Source organism: Ambystoma mexicanum, chromosome 12 (genome assembly GCF_040938575.1).
Source record: "Ambystoma mexicanum isolate Mex_15411 chromosome 12, UKY_AmexF1_1, whole genome shotgun sequence".
NCBI classification, from domain to species: domain Eukaryota; kingdom Metazoa; phylum Chordata; class Amphibia; order Caudata; family Ambystomatidae; genus Ambystoma; species Ambystoma mexicanum.
Window position 1 is genome coordinate 671,645,065 of NC_090936.1, and position 26,385 is coordinate 671,671,449.

The 26,385-nt window shown below is 42.0% G+C and overlaps 1 protein-coding gene across 1 annotated transcript in view; it reads right to left on the bottom strand.

Moving 5' to 3' along the window:
* Positions 1 to 26,385, bottom strand: part of LRRK2 (leucine rich repeat kinase 2) — a 2,398,611-nt gene that overhangs the window by 1,531,824 nt on the left and 840,402 nt on the right. The window contains exon 21 of the mRNA XM_069629211.1: positions 6,586 to 6,704. Coding sequence (XP_069485312.1) covers positions 6,586 to 6,704 — 119 coding nt within the window. The remainder of the gene's footprint in view (positions 1 to 6,585; positions 6,705 to 26,385) is intronic.

The following is a 26,385-nucleotide window of genomic DNA, read 5'->3' on the forward strand; positions in this document are numbered from 1 at the left end:
GTGACCGTGTATCATGTGGATGCACATTGTGGTACATTAGAATGATGGTTCAATTCTGTTGCAGATGAACATGACAAGATTTCGGCTATGCACACGAGGTCTGAGGAAGATGATTTGGAAGGGATTGCTAAATGGGCACACCAGAAAATGGGCATCTTGGAGAAAAAAAAACGATCAGGTGGGCGCAAGATTGAGGAATTAGCATTCCTTTAGAGATCGTGAAAGTTGTGATTTTACAATGTCTGGTGTACCAACATCAACAAAAGAGATCTATTACACATGTAATTCAAGGCACCTTAATGCAAGGTAAATTACCTGGACAAATTTAGCAAATCGATTATATTGGTTCAATGCCAGTCAGCAGAGGATGTCAATATGCGTGTACAATTGTGTACATGTATTCAGGATACTTGATGGTGTTACCATGCAGAAGAGACACCCAATTGTATACAATTAAATTGTTGAATCAAGTGGCTGTATATTATGGGGTACCTCTACAGATTCAAAGTGACAATGGGTCTCATTTAAAAGGAAAACTGATTCAAGACTATTGTCAGGAGAAGGGTGTCGAATGAATTTTCCACGTTCCTCATCACCCCGAGGATTTGGAATTGAGAGAATGAATGGTCTGTTGAAAGAACAGTTGCGAAAGACGGGTGATGGTAACCTGAAAGGGTGGCGCGAACGCATCCTAGATGCGGTGCAAGTGTTGAATAACTGACCAATTGCTAACGGTGAACCCATTGATGCGCATGTCAATGCCAGCTTTACAAATGAAATCGAATAGGGCATTTGAAACATTGATGTATTGGGAAATCACCTGGAGCTTTAGCTCCTTAACGAGCAACACCAGAGTCTGCTGGGGTGGATTTAATTGCTAGGGAGGAGATTAGACTTGAACCCAGTGGAATCAGTGTTATCGATACAGGTATGGAGTACAAATTCCATCAGAACGTATGGGATTGACTGTCCCTAGATGTGGGCTGGCATTGAAAGGAATCCAGGTACGGGGAGGAATTGTTGATGCAGACTACAAAGGTGAAATAAAGGCGATCCTTATCAATAGTGGAGAGAAAATGCTGCCCATCCATAAGGGTGATGAGTGGTGCAGCTAATTATCGCCCCCGTGAAACTATCTGTGGTAAAGAAAGGAGAGCCATCCACTGTAGTAACTACACGTGGGGATAAAGGTTTTGGCTCATCAGACAGAAGGGTTCCCAAGCAAACTTTTGAGTTGAGAAACCTAGTGGTCCGCTGGTTCCAGCAGATGTGATTGCAGCAGGGGAAGATCAAGTTGTTCTAGTAATGGAACCAGGAAAGAGGAAATGGAGTCATGTTCCCGCTGACAAATGTTATTTACGTGAGTGATGTACTTCGCGGGTATCACGTTTTTTTTTGTAAACTTTTTTTTCAAGACCCTATGTGCGATGTTTGCACTTGTGGATTTGCGTGGAGTCCATTTCGAGAGGGTCCAGGGACATGCGAAAAAGTGTGGCAAATATATCCATCCTGCAACAGGATTTGTTGGTCTGGATGACGACTAGCGGCTTTGTTGTTACCACATTGCCTGATGGCGGATTATCTGCATTGTACCGAGGCTTCCTGAGAAGACATTCTCATGGGTGGGATGTTTTGCCCCCTTCCGCGACTTTCATGTCTTTTGTGCGGCATGGCTATGCTGCGATTGTTGAGCAGCCTGAAAATGTATGGGTTTTTCTAGCCCATCGAGTACTGAACATCTCGCACTTTTGCCTAGCTGATGTTCATGAAGCTGCAAACTAGATTTCTACGTGTCTTGTGGGCGTACCTAAGCTGGCCCCTGTGCTATGGCACGTTTTCAGAGTACTGCATAATGATTCTCTAGTTGAGGATTCTTATGTGCGAAATTCTTTTTCTGTCTATGAATACTGCAAGTTTTGTGTGGACACCGATCGCAAATGGAGAACTAGGACACGTATGGTCACCTACGACATTGCACCTGCTGACGTTTGCTATTTCATGACTTGTGATCCTCGGCACATAAACAAATGTCAGCAATTGGACTTATCTAATGATCGAGCTGCATCTGATTTTGAGAAACGTTTATATACACAGTCTAGGATTGTGCGTACTGATGTGTCTAATGCTATGTTCTGTAACTTTACTGTCTTAGCAGCCAGCCATCTTCGAGCTTCCGACAGGTTGGTTGTTTTCCTGTGGCAACTTTACCTACAGCTACATTCCTGCTAACATTTCCGACGGCCCTTGTGCTTTGACACAACTTCGTTTCCCTTGCAGCCTGCTATTTGTCTTTCCATGGGTTCTGTTGATTATACTGGCCGGTCTCCTGATTGCGCTTATAATGTCCATTTGTTGTCCGAACCTGAAGTTTTGGTACTTGCATTTTCCTTGGTGGGTGTTTGGGGTTTATCTGCTGAGGGCTATACATCCTTGATTAGATTGGCCTGTGTGGTGATTAAGGGGCTTAATAAAACTTCTCAAGCTTTGATGGAACTGTTGCTAGACAGCTTACATTTTAGAAGGGCTATTTTTCAAAACAGAGCTGCTATAGATTATTTGTTTTTGGATCACAATTTGGGTTGCAATGCCATTGAAGGGATGTGCTTTGATTTTCACGACCGTTCCCGTTCTATTGAGAAGTATATTGGCAGATTAAATGACTGGATTTCCCAAGTCACCCAGGATCAGGGCATGAAGTGGTGGGATCAACTGTTTCCTGGATTCCTGAGGCGTTGCAATATGATTTTATTTGTGTTTTCGCAGTTGTTTTTATCTTGGTTGTTTGTTGTTGTTGTATTTCCTGTATCCCCAATTTAGTGAGAATGTTTCGCCAGTTTCAGAAACCTTTTTTTGTTTCATTGGGATATGGTAGTTGATTGTCCCAAGGGTGGAGTGTAATGCGTGTGTGAAAATGAGCTAAAACATGGTGCCAGTGCGCAGCTATTTTGGACATTCACTTCCAAACCGCAATGAAAGTCTATGTTTCTGTGAGCTCATTTAGAAGGCAGACATGACTTCTGCAATGGTTGCAATATTATATTATGAAGCAGATGAGCTTACTATGAAGGATAGTTGTTGTATTGCTCGCTCAATGACGAGCCGAGAGGGGAATCAGAGATGTGCAGGTGCATTGATAAAGGGTACGGGGAACGAGCGCGTGCAAGATGAGTAGGGTTTTTCCACGATCTGGATTTTTCTGCTCTTTTCCTTCCATGCTTGCGGTCTGTCCTTTGTCTGGGGATAGTTTGCAGCTTATCAGGGGCGGGGATTTGTCCCCATTAAGAAGAGAGGTATCCCGATGAGACAGAGCATTGGAACCCCGGCTGATGAAGTTGCGCTGAGTGGGAGGACGCTCCGCTCCAGACCCTATTAGGACGTGTGATCTCTCTGCCTACCTGCTTCGGGACTCATTAGTGTTGTCGTGGCTGAGATGAAGTTGTCTCCTGCAACTGCACTAACAGTGATTGTAAATCCTTTCTAGCTATCCTTGTTTGTGTTCTTATGTATAACCAATTGCATTTATCCTATAGTTATCTGTGTGCTTATGGATTATTTATTAAGGGGCCTGTAACAAGCCCATTATATCTCAACCCTTGGCCTAAGTGTGCTCTGTTGCCTTCCTGAGTCCAAGAACCTTTGGTCCGTGTAATAGGGCCAGTACTTCTGAGGTTATTAGACGTTGCACGTGTCCGAAAAGCAAAACAGATGGGTAACTTAAATGTACAGTTTGAATCTTTGAACTCAATGGTTGATATTCTTGCTGAAGAGGGCGTTGTCCTCTATATTCCCGATACCTAGACCCCTAAACCAAAATGAGAACATTTTCTTGCCATAGAGATAGCCCAGCTATGGTTTAGAGTAGGTATGAGAGCACTTAATTGCTGGCATTAGGATGATAATCCTACTAGACCTACATATAGAGGAATAGGATGTTCTAGATATATATATATAAATCGATACTGCCTCTTGCATTATGTTAAATACTTTAAGCTCATGTTTCATACTGAGAGGGATCATGAGTCCTTCATTGCTAACCTGAGCAAATCTAACATGCCAGTTCCTTTTTGGCACAGTCCCAATACATTTAAGTGTTTAAATAATCATAGGGCAGTCAGGTGGGATAACAGACTTGAACATACTTCTTCCAACATTATATGAGAAACTACTCCTGATTATAGAACTAATGTCCTTGGATTGGGAGAACACTGAACTCATTGTTGGCTCCATCTAATGTAGCAAATACAATTTTGTATGACGTTTCTAAGCCACAATCTGAGGTCAAGCATTTATTGATCAATAGGGAGTCTTGTAAACATGTAAACAAATGCTTTTGACTTTGGTAAAAGCACCTGGCCTGGGAAACAGCAGAGAGGTATTATTAGTGCAGCATGAGTATAACAACCTATATTTGAAAATAAAAAGGCTCAAACTGCCAAACATTGTGAAAAGCAAACGTTATCCTGTCACTATAACGACTGCAAAGGAGTTTGAGAGTTAGGCCCAGATTCTCATCCTGGTGGTTAAGTACCAAAAAGGTCGTTAAAAATGTTAACAACCTTTTTGGTACTTAAGACCTATTCTGAAGGTGGCGCATTCTTCTGAAGTTGGAAGGAATGCGCCACATTCGGAATACATGTGGCGGTTGCTAGGATGGGTTGGAAACCAACCTAGCAACTGCCACATTCGTAAACTGGCTTTTTTGAAGGGTATTCTTGTGGCACTCCTCCAGTTTAATATGTGCGCTAAAATAGCGCACATATACAGTCCCATTTTAGTGCCATTAGACTGGAGGGGCGCCACAAGAAGCCTTGTTTGGTGTATAGCAAAGTGTTCATATACACCAAAGCAAGCAGCTTTAACGTTGTAGTCTGCAACGTTAAGGCTGTTTAATGAACACTCATTTACACAGGTGTATATGAACACTTTCCTATACACCAAAGTAAGCAGCTTCAACGTTGAAGCCGCTTACTTTGGTGTACAGGAAAGTGTTCATATACACCTGTGATCTCGGCAGCATTTTTGTAAAACAACGATTCTGTCGTTATTTTCCAAAAATTCTGCTGAGTTAGGATTGCGCCCGTTCTAACTCAAAGAAGCACAATCCAGACGGTGTAGTGTCGTGCACTACGAGGATGCCCAGGCCCACTTGAGAATACTGGTGGAGCCTGGATGCTCATTTGGTGCAGTGAATCATGCTCTTTAGCATCTTCACTGCGCGCTGTTCTGAATCAAGCCCTTAGTGACTAGAGGGTTTAATGGAATGCATACATTTCAGGAAGACTGCCTTCATGGGTCGATTTTGCATGAGTGTTTTTCTAACCTCTATCACGAAGACACAGAACTTTCAGGTGAGAGCAGATGCCCCAGTAAACCCCAGTGGTAAATCTTCCATAAATTCTCTCTTCAAGAGGTTAAAATTACAATTCTGTTCAACAATCTGGGAAAACCCCTGAATCAGCTGGCATAAGATTGATTTCTTAAAGAAATAAGTTACTATTTGGGCTCCCTATTCAACAAAATTATTAAACGCCATAGTTGCCGCTAATAAAAATCATTCCTCTTTGAAAAATGTGGAGAACATCCCTCTATAAAAAAAAAGGTGGAAGAGATGATCCTGCAAATCACTGCCCAATTTCCATCCTGTGTAGAGAATTGGATAACATCAAATAATATAATCTCAAAATTACAAGCAGCTTTCCAGGAGTGGGTGGGTACAATAGGACAAACGTTTAGGTTATTTTTGTTCATTGTAAACTTTGTTGTTCCAAAAAAGGCTAATTTTTTTTCTGTTTTATTAATATCAACACAGCCTTCAATTCGTTCCCAAGAAAAGCCCGGTGGCTTACACTGGAAAAACTGACTTTCCTTGCATGGTGCTATATAAATCACAAATGTATCAAAGATTGTGACCTCTATAGACGCCATCACCCCAACAGGGCGCAAACCAACTTCCACCACATGTAGCTGCTAAATTACAGCATATTTGGGGTGACTATGGCTGCTTTAAGGTCCAATGGATCAGAGAGTCACTGATCAGTAATTTTAAATATTTCACAACCAGAGATAGACAACCAAAGATTTAAATATTGTCCTGTACAGACCCAAAGGCGAGCAATGAGTTTTTTAAACAATGGGTGAAACAGTTTCCAAAAAAGTTGGAATCGGGCTTAGTTTGCATTTTCAAATTTATATCACGATAAACTTGAATGACAGCTTTAAACAGCAACATCATCACATAGTGCTTGGTCACGTGATATTTGGCAAGAAATTGGATCTTGATATTGATTACTGATGTGGGGTAGGATAAGAAAGAATTACATTTGGGGAAATGTTGCATCCCAGGACCAATAATTGAGATATTCCATTTGACATTCTATGTTTTCTGAAGTGGTTTAACTACCTTTGATTAACTATGGGGTCCTATTTTCAGTCTCGCTATGCATACATCTAGAAATACAAAAGATACAACTCTTTGAAATAGCAAATATCACCCGGTCTTGCCAAGTAGGGAAACATGCCCCATTTTACAAATCACATAACATGTAAAGTAAAAAGGTGTCTTAATCAGATAAATAGAGCTCTTACCAAAGAAGAAGAATGTCTTCGACGGAAAGGGCTCATCTCCAATCTCAACGAATCTCCGTGCAAGTCAAAAGCAGAAATGGAATGTGGATGTTTCTTTATGGGAATCGATCCTTCACTTCCTATTTAATTTTTTAAAAACAGTTAACAAATAGTGAGAAATCATGTTCCTCTTGATAACATAAAATAGTGTTTATATACTAGGTTAAATGTTTTCAAAGCATTTGTTGCCCTTGCATTGGCAAGAGAAGATGTTTACAGAAGGACTATCCAGAAAAAGTTCTCATACAGCTGAAACCAACACATGCATGCATTAAAAAACATACCAGGGGTGGCAGGTAGAAGGGTTCTCCATCAAACTAGAGTTGAGAAATTATTTTAGTACAGTAAGGGCAGGAATTATCATGGAAAATTAGGTCATGTATGTTTTTTATTACTAACATTGGTTATATGGCTGAAAGGTCTGTTGCTGATCCTTGCACTTGACAATTTCCTCTGTCTTTTACACCTTTAAAATTGAAGAGTACACATTGGATGATCAGTTTGAAAATGTGACAAGAGGGTACAGGACAACAGGCATCTCACATTTCTAGGAGCCAACCAACATTTGGCATGAAAACTCTTCAAGCAAGGTGAAATGGCAGATGAGATCTTGCCAAAAGAATAGCCCAGGACTGTATAATCGGCAAAGAGTCATACTGGGAAATTGTTCGGCAGCAATTGGGACAATCAAGCGGTTTCAAACTCCAGTAACCTTGGATAGGAGCACAAATTGTGCAATACGACATGAATCCGCAGAGTAGTTTCCCTAAAGCTCTGTGTTGCCAGAGGAAATACAATGGCGTATGCAGCTGCCATACTCCTCACAGCCTATTACACCCCAGAAAGAGAGGGAGATGGTGCAGTGGCTACTGGCCACAGAGCCTCCAGCCACCTTCAAGTACCAGTACGATGTGGCAGTCAGGTGGATGATACAAAGTCTGCAACAAGCCAACAGAAAGAGTAGCAGGAACATGACATCAGGCAGGAGGATGTAACACTTCCCTCTGGGACTGGCACCAGCCGAGACATTTAACTTCCTGGCCTTCGACTCTTCTGCAGCCTGCAGTTCACAACGCAGTGCTCTCTGCCTGCAACAGTCACGTACTGGGAAAAAGTGATATGCATCAACCCCTTTTGCGGCTTAGTGGGGAATCAGTGATGGCAGTCCGCTACACAATGTGCAACTCAGAGGAGGTAAATGGGGGTAGTGTAGGGCATTTCCTATAGCCCCACCCTCCTAGCCGTGTCCCTCTGGAGTCTTGCTCCCAATGCTACATACAGTACAAAGACTGCAGTATCTAGTCTGACTGCAGGTTAAAAGAAACTTGACTGCTTCAATATCTAGCAGGGACCTGCGCCATTCATTTAAATTGCCCAATGACCCTGCTTACCAGAGACGAGATGCAAGGTATGCCTACCCCTATTCAGAGGGGTAGGAAACGCACAACAGAACTTCTGCCACACACTAATATTACTCCCATTCCTAACCCCATTAAGCAATTTGGATGGCCCTTAAAAAAACACTTAAATGGTCCATTACATGGATCTAAATTCATACTGGAAACACAACCTCAAAGTTCCCCATGAAAATGGAAGCAAGCACGCCACATAAATGTGAAATTCCCCACTCTTATATCCCTTTACCAGCCAGGAAAGCAGCATGCCAGTGAATGAGGCAAACAGGCTGCTCAGGTAATAAACACAAATGGTAAGAAACAAAAAACCTCCAGCCCTTCCCATGGGTCCTAAACTAAAAAAACTCACTAACAATCGGATCACTGCAGAGAATCACCAAGCAGCTCAACCAATAATAGAATAGATACTTGGCATAAGCAGTACAAAGCTGTTTCCTCAGTCAGAGAAGGGAATCACAAGTACAGACAAGCATTGAAGAAATGTAAGACCAGGCGACCTAAGACCACCCAGTGGGGAGAATGCTATATCGTAGCCATTGGCAGAGATAGAAGAGGGAAAGAACGGAAAAGAGAAATAGAGAAAGAGAGGGAGAGAAAGAGAGCCTACTGGGGGTTGTATCTTGGGAATTGGCAGAGACCAGACCCACAGAAAAAGAGAAATCCAAGAGCCTTCTAAGGGCTACATCTAGAAATTCGGCAGTGAACAGATAGAGAGAAGTGGGAAGGAGCCAAGAGCCTTTTGAGGGTGTCGACAAGATAGGTTTTTTGAGACATGGTAGTAGGTGATTCCGTCAGACCTGGCAAATGTGTAGGTCAAAATATGAGCATTTCATTATTAAGTTATGTTCAGATGTTAACACAGTGGGACAACTGTACATTTATTTGTAAAGGTAACTTGTGAAAACATTAAAGCAGTTGTGTCTAGGTACAAGCTTGAATGACCAGTGTCAGACCACATGTGAATACAATGCTCATCAATCATTTAGATCCAGTGATGTGTACACTGGCAGTGCGTAATTCGTATCACATACTAACCCCCACACAGTTCAGTGGATATATTTTATGTTTGCAGTTTGGTTATCATTAAGTAAAAGAATGTTTGTGTGAGAGACCGATATTTATACTGTTTTTAATTTTGTATAGTCTACATTAAATGCTTTATTTTTCTAAGGGACTGGTCTGAGTGGTGAATTGGGCCAATCAACTGACACAGTATTTGTGCAAGAAGTTTGTAACACGTGTAAAGTGGGTCAAGGAAATATTGAGCATGTGGTATTCCCATTGAGGTGTGTAGTATATTGTCTTTCCTACACCATCTGTCTCTAAAAAGATCACCACTTTTCTCATGAAATGCCTAAAAGTGCCACAATTGTCACTTTTGCGTTTAATAAATGTACAGTAGTGGTATCGACCACTACTGTCGATCATCATTTTCATCTTCACAGTGATAGTAAAAATGGCAGAAAGTTTTTTTTTGTTTTTTTAAAACACATTTTCATGTTGACACCGGCAGAGAGAATATTTCTGAGATGTTTCCAGACATATTCCAGAAATGCCACCCACTCGTGGTAAACTCTAAGTTAGGTGGATTTTTAGAAAGTGCACTGGCGGAGTTGGTACATTTTTCCAGCAGTAATAAATGATCAGGCAGCTAAGAAATTCAGGAAATCACAATGGAGAGGCTTCATGGGTCTACTCATACCTGCTTGGGCGACAATTGCCCAAAACTGGAAAAAACAAGAACCCCCACAATTGTTCACTTGGCTCCAGAAAGTATGGACACAACTGACCATGGAAAAGTTAACACACACAATACAAGGAACAAAAGAGACCTTTGCAAAGGAATGGGGAGAGATACTCGAATATCTCCAATCAGATTACATGGAGCAATGGTGCCCCCATAATATAAGAATATCGGACATATTGAGAACATAGACATGCACAGAAACGAAGAACTAACGAGAACCTTCCGGGGTGGGAGGGGGGTGGGAGTTAGGGGGAGTTGGGGAACGGCCAGGGGTTCCCATTGTTGTAACTGAAAATAATAAATAAATCTTTAAAAAAAAAAATAAAAAAAAAAATAATCTGCCGAACTCTAAATGGCCTGCTTGGCTTGTATTCTACAAATAGGTAATACATGAATGTTCCATCTTTCTGTGCATCATGTTTTTCAACTGTGCCCAAAAGTGAGTACCACAAACAATTAAACAACCATTTTTATAATCACAATATTAATATCCATGGGTGTTATTCACAGTGCTATTAAACTGTTTCTGTAATGATCTCACAAGTGGTCAAGACATTCACCAGAAAAGAGGAGAAGCAGACTTACGGAATCAAACTAATGACAAATTAATAAGATATGGACCCTTACTTCCTTGTAAAGCAGGAGTCATGACAAGTTGCTGAGGATTTTAACAAATCAAAGGTATATGGGCCGCAATGGTGCCAACATTACCATCTATGGTCACAGAATCTGTGCTTAAAATGTGTACAGTGCAGCTGGTGGCATGAACATGTGCCTGCGGTCTAGGATCTTCTCCTCCTTATTGTGGAGGCACACCTGCAAAATTTCTGAAATTAAGATGACAGACTCATTCCATTTACAAAGAAGCCGAGCAGGCCTTTTAGAACTTGGTTCCTTCAAGGCAGGCCGGAATTTGAAGGATGTCTTTTATGATTTCTTTTGCATTTTGCAGCTCTGGGCCAGGGAGCAACAGCACAGTCAGCCAAATGGCAGGGGGGCAATGTCTCCCTGGTCCTCCTTCCCAGTCCTCCCATGCAAGCCCCTTAAAAACTTTGGAGCCATTTGTTCCTACATACATACTTATCAATAGGGACACATTTCCCTGTAGTTATATTTAAAAAAAAAGGCTGTTTTTCCTCGTTATCCCTGGCAGCAGCGCAGATTCTCCACATTCTTATCTTCAATGAGCATTTTACCGCACTGTCCATCTTGTAGTACTCGTTTACCATCCAGTCCAACACACATCGCTTGTATCAGCTATTTAGCCGACTGTCTGTTTGAATATGATTGAGCAAAACGAATGGCACTGCTGAAACACTGCTTTATTTCAGTACTGTACCTTTCATTCAATAACCTGTACTCCCCTGTGCATCTCTCTCTCCCTGTCTCTCCCTGTCTCTCTCTCTTTCACACACACACACACACACACACACACACACACACACACACACACACACACACACACACACACAACTTGGGCTACTTTTACTTAAACTGGGGCGATTTGGACTCACTTTCCTGCTGCTTTACCCTTTGCTGTAGATTCTCTGAAGCACTGGCAATGGAGGAAAAAGGAAATGTATTCGTCCTGCCCCCTCCAGGCTCATTCTTCTATTTAATTTTAGACTTTACCCAAATGACTACACCTGCCCTGGTTTTCTCTGCTCTAAGCACCTACCAATAATTGTATTGGAGGCACGGCTTCTGGCCTCCGTGCCATTTTATAGAATCAACCAACTATTCACTTTCGCTATTTTCCCTTCTTGTCTCTATTTTAGAACCCTCCCTCCACTTATCAGTCCTCAAGAAGCGCCATTATGTTGGAGCACCATATGCGTGTTTGGATTTAAATTCATTGAATTCCCACTATCCACCTGTTAGAGAACAACACTGTATTATTTCTTGGAACCAATGAAAAACGAAAAACCAGTATGGAAACTACTACCAATTTTAGGTCTGGCATCATGGAGGACATCACAAGCGTACACTATACCACCTTTCTATAAAAACGTATGGGCAGGCTCTTCTGATAGTCCAAACAAACAATTTCCACTCCAGCAGAAGGCTTTGGTAATGGACATCGCATGCAGCATTTGAACCATTTCCCATGTACAAATCAAGCAGACTGTTTTTTGCTGTTCCACACAATATAAAAATGTCCTTATTACCAAATTGTATGTAGGCCCTGCTAAAAATTGCAATACTAGACCAGACTGAAGCACATCCAAAGCTTGGCAACACCTGCAGAATGATTTTGTGAACAAATGCCAGGAAGCGGAAGTTCTCACTGGAAAAAATGCTGACTGTCAAAAGATAACAGAGGTTATGGGCTCCGTCAAGGACAGTGGAATCAACACACAACCTTTGGACTTACCAGGTCAGGTTCAAGATGGTTTCTTTTAAAAACATAACATGCCCAGGGCTTAAATGGACTGAGTAATTAAATGGGAGATTTTCAAAGCAAGTAAAAAGTCAAATTCAAGTCACAAACAGTAAATTAATTTTAAGGGGTCCCCAGAATTTTTGTTTGGTTGATTTGTTCATGCTGTCGACAGAATGCCAAGTTTGCTAAGTGTCCAAGAAGCCAGGGATTTTTTCAACCTCTGCCACACCAAAGGCAGATGCCAGAGTTCACTGATCCAGGGAGGGTCACATGCAAGCCCCAGGAGACTGGACGACGATAGTGCAACATTAGATAGAAGCACAAGGTTGTCAGGTGCCGTTTCCACTGAACCTCTTTAGCCACCCTTCTTTGTGTCTTCCATGTTCAACTTTTTTCTTTCTGATCTTCTCTTTACACCTCAATGGACACTTCACTTCTCCTCTTGGTTTCTTTTCTTCTCACGTGGGCGTTTCTATTTGTTCAAACTTCTCTAATCTCTTTTTGTCCCTCATCACTGGTGCGCCCCTTTACCCATCACTTTCTGCTCCTCATGTTTATTGACTGCCTCCTTCGCTCTTTTCCTCTCTCAAATTTGCTTTTCACCACCACCTCCCCAAGGTCTTCCCCCACTTCTCTTCCCTTCTTCTTCACCCACTGCTCTTTACATTGATAATTCCACAATCTCTTGCTTTCTTGCTCTTCTCGCCTCATCTTGTTTGACCATCCTCTTCGTTCCTGATCAGTGTTCCCCTTCCTGCTTTAAGTGCAGCACAGGCCCATCTCCCCGCGGTGCACATTCTGAATCACACTCGACTGTGCAAAGGCTGAGCGCAGCGACCAGTTGCCAGATTTCAAAAGGTTTTTCATGAGGGCATTTAAATTATTTAGGTCTCCTACCATTCCTCTGCAGCCGAAGCCTTAAGAGAGTTGTATGCTACTTTGAATTTCCTTCTGTCGGCTGCTTGCTGCCACTAATCACCGTATCCATGACCATTGCATGAACTATCACACAAAAAAGATTGACGTTTTTCAAGATTCCATTAGTTACTTTTATACAAAAGCGGCCTACAGCTCGCTAAATATCATTAACAGAAACTCTAACTATCCCTTCCTATGGTGAATCTCTTGTCCTTGGTGGCGCCGATTTTTTACCTATTAAGGTAAGGGATAGATAAGAGACTTGCCCTAATCTGACTCACTACTTTAATTGTACTTATTTCGTTCTATACATGAGTTTCACTATCTGCAAGTCTTGTTCTTCTTTAAAAGCCTCAACAGTTTGTCTATACGTCCACAATTTTCTATAAACCCAACAATGGGGTAGTATTTCTTTAGTTTTATTCTTTCCCTCTTATGGATGTCTGATAGAAAATGCAGAATCCTCTGCATTAGGTCAAATCTATTATTTATGTTCGTATCCCTAGCATTCACTTCTTGTTCGAATGTCCTGGGAGTTCAGGAAATCCACCTGAACTATTGTGGTTTACTGGCTACAGCTGATTATGCATCAATCTACCCCCTTTCTTCAGGACAAAACAACCTAAAATTACTCTGAGTTTCTAAAAAAACAGAAGGGTGTTCAGTTTTCTTCTATTTAGGCCAGAAGGTATTTCCGCTCTTCACATTTGAACTGTAGTGGGAGACATAAATAATATATATATCACTCTCTGTCCCCTTTGCGGTTCTCAGCTATGAAGGTTTTATTTAAGATTACAGTCTTTACCCACCATCACAATTCCAGTGGTTTTCATCCAGGGAGCCTGTACCTTCACACGGCCAGTCAAACCCTGCAATGAGAATCCCACAAGGGCACTTCTCCTTAATATACAATGTTTCACACCATACCTCTCATCAATCTTTACCTAGCCCATTTGGCTCTCATGTATCAGGTTTCTCACTAGTCCCATGCTTTTGAGTCATTCAGTGTTGCATGTCTTTTGGGATTCTCAATTACTGATTCCTATAGGGACAATATCCATAGCCAGTGTTGCACTTCAAGCGTGTAGATGTTATAACACCTCATGGTCTCTAAAGTCATGTTATCCCTATGGGTGCACAATTATCTGTACACCCATCTGTCTTTGAGGTGGTTTTTACAGTCCGTGTGTATCAAAATCCATGGTTTCAATGTGTTCCCATCTCTAGATTTCCTCACTTATGACTTCTGTACTTTTTATTTTCTCAAGATATTCATTGCCCCATATATACTATCTTGTGTTTCAAAACACCTATTTTCGTGAATTGGTGCTGCTATTTATCAGAGAGAAGCCATTCATATTTATTAAACATCTGCCGATTACATCTGCAGTGTACAAGTTCTTACCAGGGCTTTTTTTCACCTTGTACGGTGACCACGATATATCAGTGTCTCCCTGATTATTTGCATATATCGTTTGTTTTGGATTTGCATCCCTTTTCTACTAGATGTGCTTCCGATCATGTGTTATGCAACGTCATGAGTGTCTAGCGTTTTGCCGCCCGCCTTTTTTGAGCAGAGTATAATGTCTATGTCTTTGCTATGATGTGGTCTCTAGAGTGACATTTTCTTTAAAAAAAAAAGTTAAAATGTTCCTATCACACTTTCTATTTTTTTAATGTGTTTATTGAATTAAATTTAGCAGGTATTTCTTTCTATTCCAACTTCATTATGTTTTACCGTATTTTTTCTCCCTGGCTTCTTTTAACAGATTTTGTTTGCGACAGTGGCCACTCATACTTACTCACGCTTCATAATGCATTACATCAACCTTTTATCCTGCCATACTCTATAGGATTTATCCTAGGGTGGCTAATGTTTGCCAACACATTTCTTTGTTTAAGCCCTCTTTGTGCGTGATTAAACAGAATATCCATAGTTGTCTTTTTAGTAGCATAGCTTCTACATCACCGCCTCTTTGTGGGGTTTGGATTTTCTCAAAGACTGTCCATGTCAGGTCATTCTCATTACATTTTGCTGCAAGAAAATGATCCACTACATAGTGCTCTGAGTCTTTTAGTTCTAATATACAAGCAAAGTTCGCACATCCTTATTTTTAAATCGCTCAAGTAGTCATCCCTACATACACAGGTATGTGATTAAATACACGACCTGTGTTGAATTACAATTCATAAGGTTCCTTTGATCCCATGGTGTTCTCCGCCTGATGTCAAGGGAGGTGGTCCGATTTGTGAAGGTGCAAAGTGACCAATAGCCACAGGGTGTATGCCACATTGGTTTATTTGTAGTCCATAGCATAATCTGAGTATTTATTTCTTTTTTCTTGGTAGGTATTTACAAAAGTGTTTCTAAGATTCCGGCGTTTATGGCAAAATTAGTGACTGCTAGGTGTGTGGTGCCTGCATTCAAAATTGGCCAGAGTGTTTATATTTCATGTTTGATTTTGTTAATCAGTGGTGATTGGTTTAAAACTGCTGTAATTTGTTAATTCATTTGCGATTCGCGCCTGTTCTGTATGAGGGTCACCCTCCCTCAGGATGTTCTTTGCTCATTTTTGGGCATGTCGTATAATTCTTTTAGGGTAACTTCTCTCCTCTAGTTTCTGTGACAGTTGTGCCTCTCTGTCGTATTATTTACTATTCATGCAGTTTCTCCAATACCTCAGAAACTGTCCAAATGGCAAGTTCGCTTTGAGGCTTCTCGGGTGGAAATTGAAATTCCAAAAGTTAATTTCTATCTGTTTTCTTATGGTGTAAAGTAGTTGCTAACAAAGCTCCTCTTCTCTCGATTTTGAAATCCAAGAAAGTCACCTCTTTTCTCTATTCATGAGTGAACTAGAGGAATACATTCTGATCATTCAGCTATATATAAGCTGTTCTGTGCCATTGAAAATCATTAGAACATTATCTATGTAAACGCCCATCATATTCTCTCATTATAGGTACTGCAACATATTGGTTTGCTAAACTGGAGGCGAAAATTGCCCCCATAGCAGTTCCTGCTATCGGTTTGCAGTATTCGATTTCTAGGATGAAGATTCTTAGTAAGAACAATTTCGGCCAGTTGCATAATAAATTATATATGATATGATATGGCATTTATAATGCACCTATACACAAGTGTTTCACGGCTCAATGTGACAGGTATGCCTATTGGGGGTATTTTATGTCTAAGGACCCTCTCAATTACACTCAACGTTTCTTCTTGTGGGATTCTAGAGTAGAAGGACGCACTATCCAATGTGACTATTGTAAGGGGGCGTGGTATTACAAGTAGACACAGACAAGTTTAGCAAGTTCAAAAACCTTTATTTTAACTTGAAAGGGAGGGTTGAAAAACTCCTAGCCTGCCCTATAGCTAATGATGGGAGCACTCTCAACCATCAAAGTAAAAAAACACAGTTCTAGTCAGTTGTCAGTCAAAACAAAAATGGCCTATACTAAAAAAACTATTGCCTGCCCTTAACTCTATTACAATAAACATGTATAGGAAAAAATGAATATGTAAATGACAAATCAGTGTTAAAAAAAATATGTTAAAGTAACTGATCAAAACTTGCTTCCCCATGTTTTTAGCAAGGGATAAGGTGGCACACTAGGGTCTTAGAACACACTCTGGCTTTAGACACCAGAATGCAGCTCAGGACACGGACCAGTGCCTTTCATGGAAAAAAAAGTCTCTTGATCGCACAAAGTCTTTTGTTCGCACAAGGTTTCTTATTCACAGGATGCTTCAGGTTCATTCAACAAAACAAAAGTTACTTTCCTCCAGGATTCATAGTTCACAAAACTTCAGGCTTTATGGTTCACCTAGATCTCCCTCAGTCGGGCTCGGACATTCCGATCACACTTTCTCACAGTTCGCTACAGGTCTCCCTCGGTCGGGCTCGGACCTTCAAAATCCCAATTTCTCATTGTTTGCTTCAGGTCTCCGTCGGACCTTCAAAATCACAATTACTCACAGTTCACTTTTCTCATCGAAGACTTTCGAATGTGTACGTGATTTTACGAATACCTCAGCATGACCACTTCAATTACTATTCACTTTTTGTATTCATGTCCCACTGATGTCAGATACATTTGTCATTCATCGGTTTCTTTGCTTTTCAATTTTCCCCTTGCATCAATAGGCACATTTAAATAGACTTTCGATTGGCCCTTTCGCTATGCCGGACCACTCTGTTATATCTCCATGTCTCACTTGTTTGATTCACAGATCAGTAATACTTTGGCGGGTTAATCACATTTTATGTTCACTTGCGTCTTCTCACTATACTCACAACCTTCATTCTCGCGATACACTGTTGTTGCTTGTAACTTATCTTCAACACAGATCGGCCTTTAACGGCTTGAACTCACCTGCTGTGCTGGTTTCTGCGCTCGCATCTTTGATCTAGGAGTGAAGATTGACACCACAGCTGCTGCCACTCCTTCCCAACTTGGTCGCTCACCCAGGAGGGCTTCTGGTATCTTTTGCACACAATGCCAGATTCACATTACTCTTTCGTCTGTGTCACTTGTGCAGCCTTCAAGCTTTTTTGGAGGGTACAATTGTTCGCCCATGTGTTAGGCAGAATCCTCTGCAGTTCCCTTAGTGAGCACTACAGAAGATTAGGACTACAGGCATATGCAATAAATCCCCTTTGGTATCAGTCTGTACCACATAGATGAGCAGTATTCAGGGTTTACACAATAGGACTACAATACTATGGAACAAGGAAACACTGATCAAAGCTTTGCATTAAAAAGAATATATATTTATTTGACACACTCTTAACTCTACACACAAATCACTATCATTAAAGCAAGTTAAAACAGTCAATAAAAGTATACACAACACCCTAATTAAATTGTAGACAAGTTTGAGCAAGAGTGAAAACTGGGCAAAATGGCACTCTAACAATTTCTTCAGAGGGAGGGAAAGGTCAAGTTATACAGGGTTAGGCTCCTAAACACACCAGCAATACTTCCCAATGGGATTGTGAACACGTTAGGCAAGGTAGTACTTTACCATATGTAATACTTCGGTGAAAGCAGAGTAAAATGGCACTTCAACAATATATAAAGGGGAAGGAAAAGGTGATTATAAGAGTTTAGGTGCACCAACACATTTCTTGATGAAAAGCAATCTAGAGAAGGCAGTTGTAACAGATTTAGCCAGAGTCAATAGGACTGTGCCAGAGTCAGTGGTACAAGGTAAAGTGCCCAGGATCAAACGGTTCTAGTAGCTGCAGTCAAGCCTTTGTTCAACGGTTCAAAAAAGAAGGGTGCAGAAAGTCAAAAGACAATGTTAGATGAAAGGGGCGGCCAGCCCAGAAGGTAAGTAAAGGATTTAAAACACCTTTATCAGTACCCAACGAAACGGGAGACCTAGGGGAACAATGTACCTTAAAAGTGGATGCGGCTCCTACGGTGGCGGTAGTTCCTGGCAGTTCCTGCAGTTCGGGAGATCCAGGAGAGGAAGAGAGGCTCTCATCGTGGAAGAAGGTTCAAGTCACATGCCCTGCCCAGGGAAGAAACTAGCCGCGGTGATGCCAAAACGAAATAAAAGGTACACTCCTTTAAATCGCGGTCATGGAGGACTGGTGCCTGGCTATCCGGTCTCCTAGTGCTTGGCACTGGCAATTTGACCAACGCAGGTCCTGGAAGGCGACTGGCAAACTGGTTGGCCCCGCCAGCTCAACGAAAGAAGGCTCTTGCAGGCGAAGATCTTCTCTTGTCGTTGGAGAAAAGGTGGTGAGGATCTGTACCAGGGCTTCACCGTTGGTTCAGTCGTTGCAGACGTCTTCGGCTTCTCTCTTCGGATTTCTTACATCCAGTGGCAACATCTTGTCCTCCAGTCCTCAGATCCCTGCTTTTATGCAGAAAAACCCCAATTCATGCAGCCTAGCTGTCACTCAGGCAGTGGAGTGGCTATCTTGGTGGGATAACCCCCCTGCCTATCAGCGCAAAGTGCGACTTGGGTTGCCTAGGTAACCCTGTGCAGGGTGCCTACACGCCACTTCCACACATCCTGTTTACCCAAGACTCAGTGGCGCCGAAAGGAGGGCTTCTGTGCAGAAGCCCGCTAAAAGGACGATGTCATGATCTCTGCTTCCAAAAGGTCAGGATTTACCCAACTCCCTTGGAAGCAGACCCATAACCCAGGTTCCGAGTGCCAACCAGTCCCAATTGGGACCTTTTGGACCTGTCCTGGCGCCAGTGGCACCAGGCTCATAAAGATGCCCAGTCCCAGCGCTGGAAGCGCCGGGCTCATAATGCTTGGGTGGACTTACCTGCAGCAGACCATGCTGCTTACTTACCTGCCAGTTGAGCCTCTAATCCTCTTCTGTTTGGGACTACTTTTCCTGTTGGGTGGGGCAGGAGCCACTCCCTAGATTCAGAACACTGGAACTCTTCTGGAAAGCAGGAACTCTTTTCTTACCTAGGCGAGGCTGTGGAAGGAGACACCTAAGCACTACAGGAGGCTATTTAAACCACACCCGATGGATGAATCTTGCTTTGCGTTATTCTGCATCCTCTGCAGCAGAACGCTCATCGTGTCTTCTGCATCTGATCCTGGGCCTAAGGGAAAAGGCTTACCATCCTGAATCCAGTCTTCAGCAACACCTATAAAGACAAGAAAGAACAGGTTAACATTACGGTCTTCAGTGACAGCGCTTCTCTTACCTGGTCCATCAGCTGTCACCAACGCCTCGCGCTGCATTCCGGCATCTGAAAGACAAGAGCTTACCAACTCTTTGCACGCTCCGGAGGCCTTCGGCGCTGCATCCCGCATCTGAAAGACAAAAGAAGGTGCGTTTAAAGACATTGGGTAACTTTATTACTCACGTGCCATTACTCCTTCCCACTCCGAACCCAGTGGGTATTCCGGCACCCTTCAGCAGCTCCGAACTTGTACCTGCAAGATAAAAGGACAGTTAGTGCGCATCGTGAAGCAGGCAACAAGCGCTTACTTACATGCTTCCAGGCGCTTCTATTCCTCACACGGGTTCCATCCTCAACTCACTTCAGCCCGTCATCCGCCATCGCCGGAACCCTGCAAAACAAGAGACATCATTACAAAAGACTTTTAAAGACATTTGAAATACTCGGAACTTACCGTTCGTGCAGTAAACGACGGACAGCAGTCCTCTGAGGTCAAGAGGCCTGCACCCTTATCCAGTGAAGAAACTGGTTACGGCACCCTGCCCCGAGGCAGATGGAGAGCACGGCGTTCACTTACCTAAGGTGAGAGCGTTAACCTTTGGGGTTCTACAGGAGAAGGGGAAGAAGAGAGAGACACCCAATAACCCCAGTTCATTAATCCCATATTTTCTATCTGCAGACATCTTACTCTTCGAGTCAGACATACAGTGCACAGAGGTCCAGCCCAAAGAGCCAACCATGTGTTACACATCACCTCTGAAGATACGGTATTCGCCCAGTCAAGACCGGCGCCCCTGCGGGAATCAGGTGAGCGTTACAGACGAACAAAGGATCCCTGCCCTGGGCTTGGATTACGGAGCGAGACACGAGAAAGAAATATTATTAAAGATCTGGGGAAAAAAAACACTGGATTAAAGTTAATATTAAAATAACCCGGCGGTATGATAGAGGCTGTCAGTAAAAGTGGTAGCCTCGAACAATGGGAAAATCCCATAGGGAAATATTTGCGGTCGAATATTAATGGTAGTAACCACTGCCACCAACCAGAGACTTTGGAGAGAGAGAGAGACTGGACAGTACCCTCTCGAAAATGAATACCAGGGAAAAATTATTAACCCTTTCCAGTACCTCCATAGTAAGATGGTTTGTACTGGTTTTGTTCATAACGATTGACTAGTAAGGTCAATGGTAACTTTACATGCCCTGGGAGACAGTAGTCAGTCCCAGGGTATGGAGTCTATGTTTGGCGGTCACTATGACACCACTGTGTTACTGCACTGAGGGTGCTGTGTAACACGCATGTAAAAAGATGATACCTATGAGAGTGAGAAAAACCCCATAGACCATAAGCACAAAAATAGCTTAAAACACATCAGCAATATGTCTAAGAGTGGGAAAAAGAGTATCACTCTTAGCAGGAGAAGAAAGTAAACCCTTCAAATCCAGCAAAGCTGCTGGGGGACTCTATAGGTAAGGGAAATTGGCCTTTTAAGAGAATTCTCCCTAACACCAGGTGCTCAGGTTCTCTCTACTCATTGATTCTGCTTCTCAGCCTGCCGTCCTGCTCCACTTGCTTCGCTGCTGCCCTGGAAAAACTGCTCCTTCTTGTGCCTGGTCTTGCTTAGCGTGCATCCCAGTGCTCCACATTTAATCTGTGTGGGGAATGTCAATAGGTATCAGGTGTATGGTCATTTGCCAAACTCTGACGACCGTACTAATGGGACATGTCCCGTGTAATGTTTGAGTGTTAGTCGTTCTACGCTCAGACCTCCTCTTCCTCGGCTCAGTGTTTGTGCAGAAGGGGGCGGTGGGGAGAGGTAGTTGGAAAATCAGAATATCCGAAAAAATAGGATGGGGTAAATGTGTTGAAAAGGGAGGGATACCGCACCTTACCATTGGGTATCACACCACTACTCCCTGAGGATCCCTCACCCAGGTGATCCTCCCACACTGATCCACCCCCTTGGTCTGGATCCAAAGACAATGGCCGTGCCCTGGCCACTTCAACAATTTGGGAGAGTGGTTCTAGAACTGACCCAATCCTAGATACAATTGGGCATCCTGGTGGTGGTAAGATCCTTTATGTATCTTAGGCAAGGCATAAAGAGCTGGGCATCTAGGGTTGATTTGGGCTTAGAAAGTCTCCCTCGTTCTGGCTAATGTATCCTTCATTGAGGGCTTCTTCAATTATTGGGATGATTAATTCCCTAATTTTTCCATACAATCACTTCCCAATCTCTTGTGGGTGACTCGATCATTAATGAGGGTTCTCACCATTTTCTGATTATCTACCAGATCCATTATTACAATAGCACCCCCTTGTCTGCTGGTTTTATTATATTTTGATTTTGTTCCAATTCACGAAGGGCATCTAGTTATTTTTTTAGTGAAGTTGTGAGAAAAAAAACGTTTTTAGCCTCTAGTGCTTCCAATTTTTATAAAATTGCTTTAGCAAATGTTATAGATTCAACGTTTATATTAGCGGGTGGTGGATAGACCGTGGATTTGTTATGTAGGGTTGTTACATCTGAGGAATATACAAAGTACTGTTTTAGGCAAATCTTTCTCATCAATTGCATGATTTCTATCCACGGGGATAATGGATTATGTTTGACAGTAGGTACAAAAGAGTCCTTTTTGTAAGATTTTTAGGTACACATCTTACAGAGCTAGTTTTGACAGGTTTAGCACTCATGATTCTTTTTGAATTGGAGGTTCAGGGCATCTTGGAAAATCTAGGGGTTCTATGCATTCTGTTGGTACAAACCTCGACCGCAGTGTATATTGAGGATATTTCCCCTTGTGGGATTCTCATTATAGGGTTCGACCGGAAGGGTGAAGGTGTGGGCTCCCTGAATGAAAACCACTGGAATAGTGATGGTGGGTAAAGACTGAGAGAAAATATCTTCCAGCCTAAATAGAAGAAAACCGAATTCCCTTCTGATTTTTAGACACGCAGAGCAACTTCAGGTTGTTTGGTCCTGATGAAAGTGGCTAGATTGATCCATAATCGCTGAAACCAGTAGACCATGAGAGTTCAGTGATTCCCTGAACACCCAGGACATTCCGACAAGAGGTTAATGCCAGGGATACGAAAAGATCATATATTATATCTACTGAAGAGGATTCTGCATTTTCTATCAGACACACATAAGAGGGAGGAATAAAACTAAAGAAATACTCTGCTAGTGTTTGTTTTTTTTTACAAAATTGTGGATGTATAGACAAACTGTTGAGCCTTTAAAAGAAGAACAAGGCTTGCAGATAAGGTGAAACTCATGTATAGAATGAAATAAGTACAATTAAAGTAGTGAGTCAGATTAGTCTCTTATCTATGCCTTATCTAGATAGGCGAGACATCACCACCACCTAGAACAAGAGTATCACCATTATAAGGGATAGTTAGACTTTTTGTAAGGAAGATTTAGCAACATTTTTGTATAAAAGTGACAAATGGAATCTTGAAAGACTTCCATCTTTTTTGTGTGATACTACTTAGTGGATGTGGCGGCAGTTCTTTGCCCCCCACCGCCCATCCCCACTGTGTTTTGTTACTCATTGCATGAACTACCCAATGCTTGCTATGCCCTGGGAGTGGACCTTCCATAGCAGGGAAGTGCATGACTGCCTTCCTAACATTGTACCAATGGTGAATGCTAGATTTGTTAAGGATTTCAATCAGGCGATACACTCTGCTCTCGGCCTAGTGTACAGCGCAATGGAAAAACTTATTTAATATATGGATTCATTTATTTGAAAGATGTACCACTGGTATCACACCCCTTATTTAAGAATACCCCGGGTCACGCTGGACCAGAAATCAGACTGGTTTGTAAAAGGTATTATTTATTTACTTAGTTAAGATCAAAAACACAATATATATATTACTAGGTAAACAACAATCACCAATGAGGTGACAGAACACAATGCTGTATTCAATACACTAGGACTAAGTGATCAGCAAAACAAATGCAGCACAGAAAAGAATACTTGTGTTGGTTCAGATCAGATAGCGCTGTGGTTAGCAGTTCCCCCTGCAACCCTTCTGAACCCTCCAATAAGCAATGCAAAGAGATGGGAGGAGAGAGCAGGTATTCAGGAATGTACAGGTCAAACAGTGTCTCACTTCCCACTTCCCCCTTTACACAGAAACAGAAAAACGAAGTGGGCTTTTCAACTGTCAGCATGACTTTTAAAGTGGCTGAGCAAGAACTCAAAATGTATGGAAAAATGCCTAAATTGTTGTAAACTAGTATGGGAGCCGCTTTGAACAGTTGTACATAAGCATAAGCAATTATTTAGTCAACAGACATCATTTGCAATCTTAAAATCCAAGTCGGAAGCAGTTTGAATCTATTTTACACGTGTAGACATTTCTCAAAATGAAAATTTGCTGCAAACTTTTCCGTGCGTGATATTCGCGATAACGAGAGAATCGCACTGAGTTGAAATGCAGGGTTCTATGGATAGGTACAGATGTTAGCTACAAGTAGGAGTTGAAATTTTGTTTCCATCACATTTTAGTGAAGGTCGTTTTTGCGAGATAGGCGCGAGAATTGAAAACAGAAATGCACTTTTAAAAATGACAAATGGGTTTTCTTACACTATATTAAAGACTACCAAAAAGTAGAATGCCACACAGGAAGGTCATTTACGGCCGATCATAACAGTTCAAGTGTGATACTCTGCTTTCTGTTTGGGAATCACTTTCTTAATCAATTAATAGGAAGTTGGAGTTTAGGAACAGATGTGAGAGAAGAGTCTGTGCAAAGGTAGTTCTAACAATACTGGTTCTAAGGTAAAGATAGGATGGGTATAAGCTAGGGACAAGACTATGCAAAGTACTTGCGCTATACGACACAGTCCTTACTATTTATACTCGCTGTATGCGTTTTTAAATGGGACCGTCAGGATTCTGGACCTATCAGGGACTGACAGCTGGGCACATTGGACTGGACAGGGTCAGCAAGGCGCTCTGGTCACAGCACGGCACAGGACTGGATGGGATCTACCCTTCTTGGTTCTGAGGATACTTCAATTCAGCAGGAAAGCAGTAATAGCACAGCCCGGGTGTATTATGATGCTTCCCCTTGGCTTTAGGGGTTCTGTTCTAGAATTTGAGGCCTAGCTGAAAATGGTACAGCTATGCAATTGGCCTTTGCTTTGCCAAGTTTCTGGAGTCTGGAACAAGGAAGGTGTATATTTCAGCAGCAGGGCGCTCCCCCAGCATCAGGAGGGTGAGTGGATCTGTGTGTCCCTTTGGGTGGTGAGCTGTCTCTATTTATGCTATGAAATGACATCATACAGGGTTTGTGTGGGCCGGCTTATCTAAGCTTGGCCCTTTGTGCTAGGATAGGGTCAATACTTCATCTCCGCCTTGCAATTTGAGTGATTGGCTCAAGGCTGGGTGATGTCAGGTTTTATGATTTGTTTTACAATCCTCAGAGACCTCTCTTTAGCCACTGGTCTCAAAATTGGATTTTACCTTAAATGTACATTTCTACATTGGTCACCTTTAGCCAAATCACACATACAGATGTCATATTTTACATAGCAGCTATTCCTCAAAACCCCATAGCTGTGGGATCATGTCTGCCCTTTCTACAGGATTTTGCCCTTTTTCGCTATGAACACACTTTTCAATTTGTATGCAACTTTCCACAAATATGCGTGTTTAACATGGGGACATGCGTGTACATTTTCACAATTCTAACAGTCTTACATTTTGCGTAGATCACATTTCTTGCCATTCCTTTCCAGAACATGTCACACTGTTTTGCCGCCTCTTAAAACATGCAGCCAGAAATTAAATGAACTCTGTAATTTTTATATTTTTCACCATTTTGACTACCACTTTATACTTATTTTAAAAAGTGTTCTTTGTTAATGTTCAGCCACAGATGGTTGCTTGGGTCTGCCTCTTTTTGTCTCCCTGCAGTCCAGGAGCAGTCTCCTCCTTGTTTGTTCCTTGCAGAGGCCATTTACAACCCTAGTCACACTTCGAATTTCCTGAGCTGCAGCTCGTCATTGTTACTTTTCCCTCTGTAGACCAGATTCTTTCCTACCCTGTAATTAAAGCCTCCACATGAGTTCCTGCTGAGGGAAGGCCTTCCTTCTGTGAGAAAAACCTGCTATTCCAGTTTTGCAGCTTCAGCCAAGTTTAATTTAATTGTTAAATTCTTTTGGCTTTTCCTTAGCAAAAAACAAACTTGTTGTATCAAATAACAAATAGAATTCTCATTCAAGATTTTAAACCTGTGGGATCAAGAACAACTATAACATGGTTTACGATCAGTAACAGGCCTCTTATATTGCAAACATTTGACTTTCAGTTTCTAACATGTTTTTACTCAGGAAGGCCCCTGACAGCTGTCATCACAGGTAGCCATCTGCTGCACAGAGATTTTTTTACAGATCCACAGACAGGCCACTTTTGCTGTGGAAATCTCTTTATGCTCCTAGCCTTTCAGGACCTTGTAAGTTCACAGTGATTCCTTAAACCAAGTGAAGTGTAGCACCCAGCGAGAATTTTAAATATTTGAAAGTGTTCTGTACTGGCATTCTGAAATTTCAGCAGCAAAGAAAGGTGATTTAAAGCAATATTGGAGTTAGCAACGCACTGCTTTTTCCTT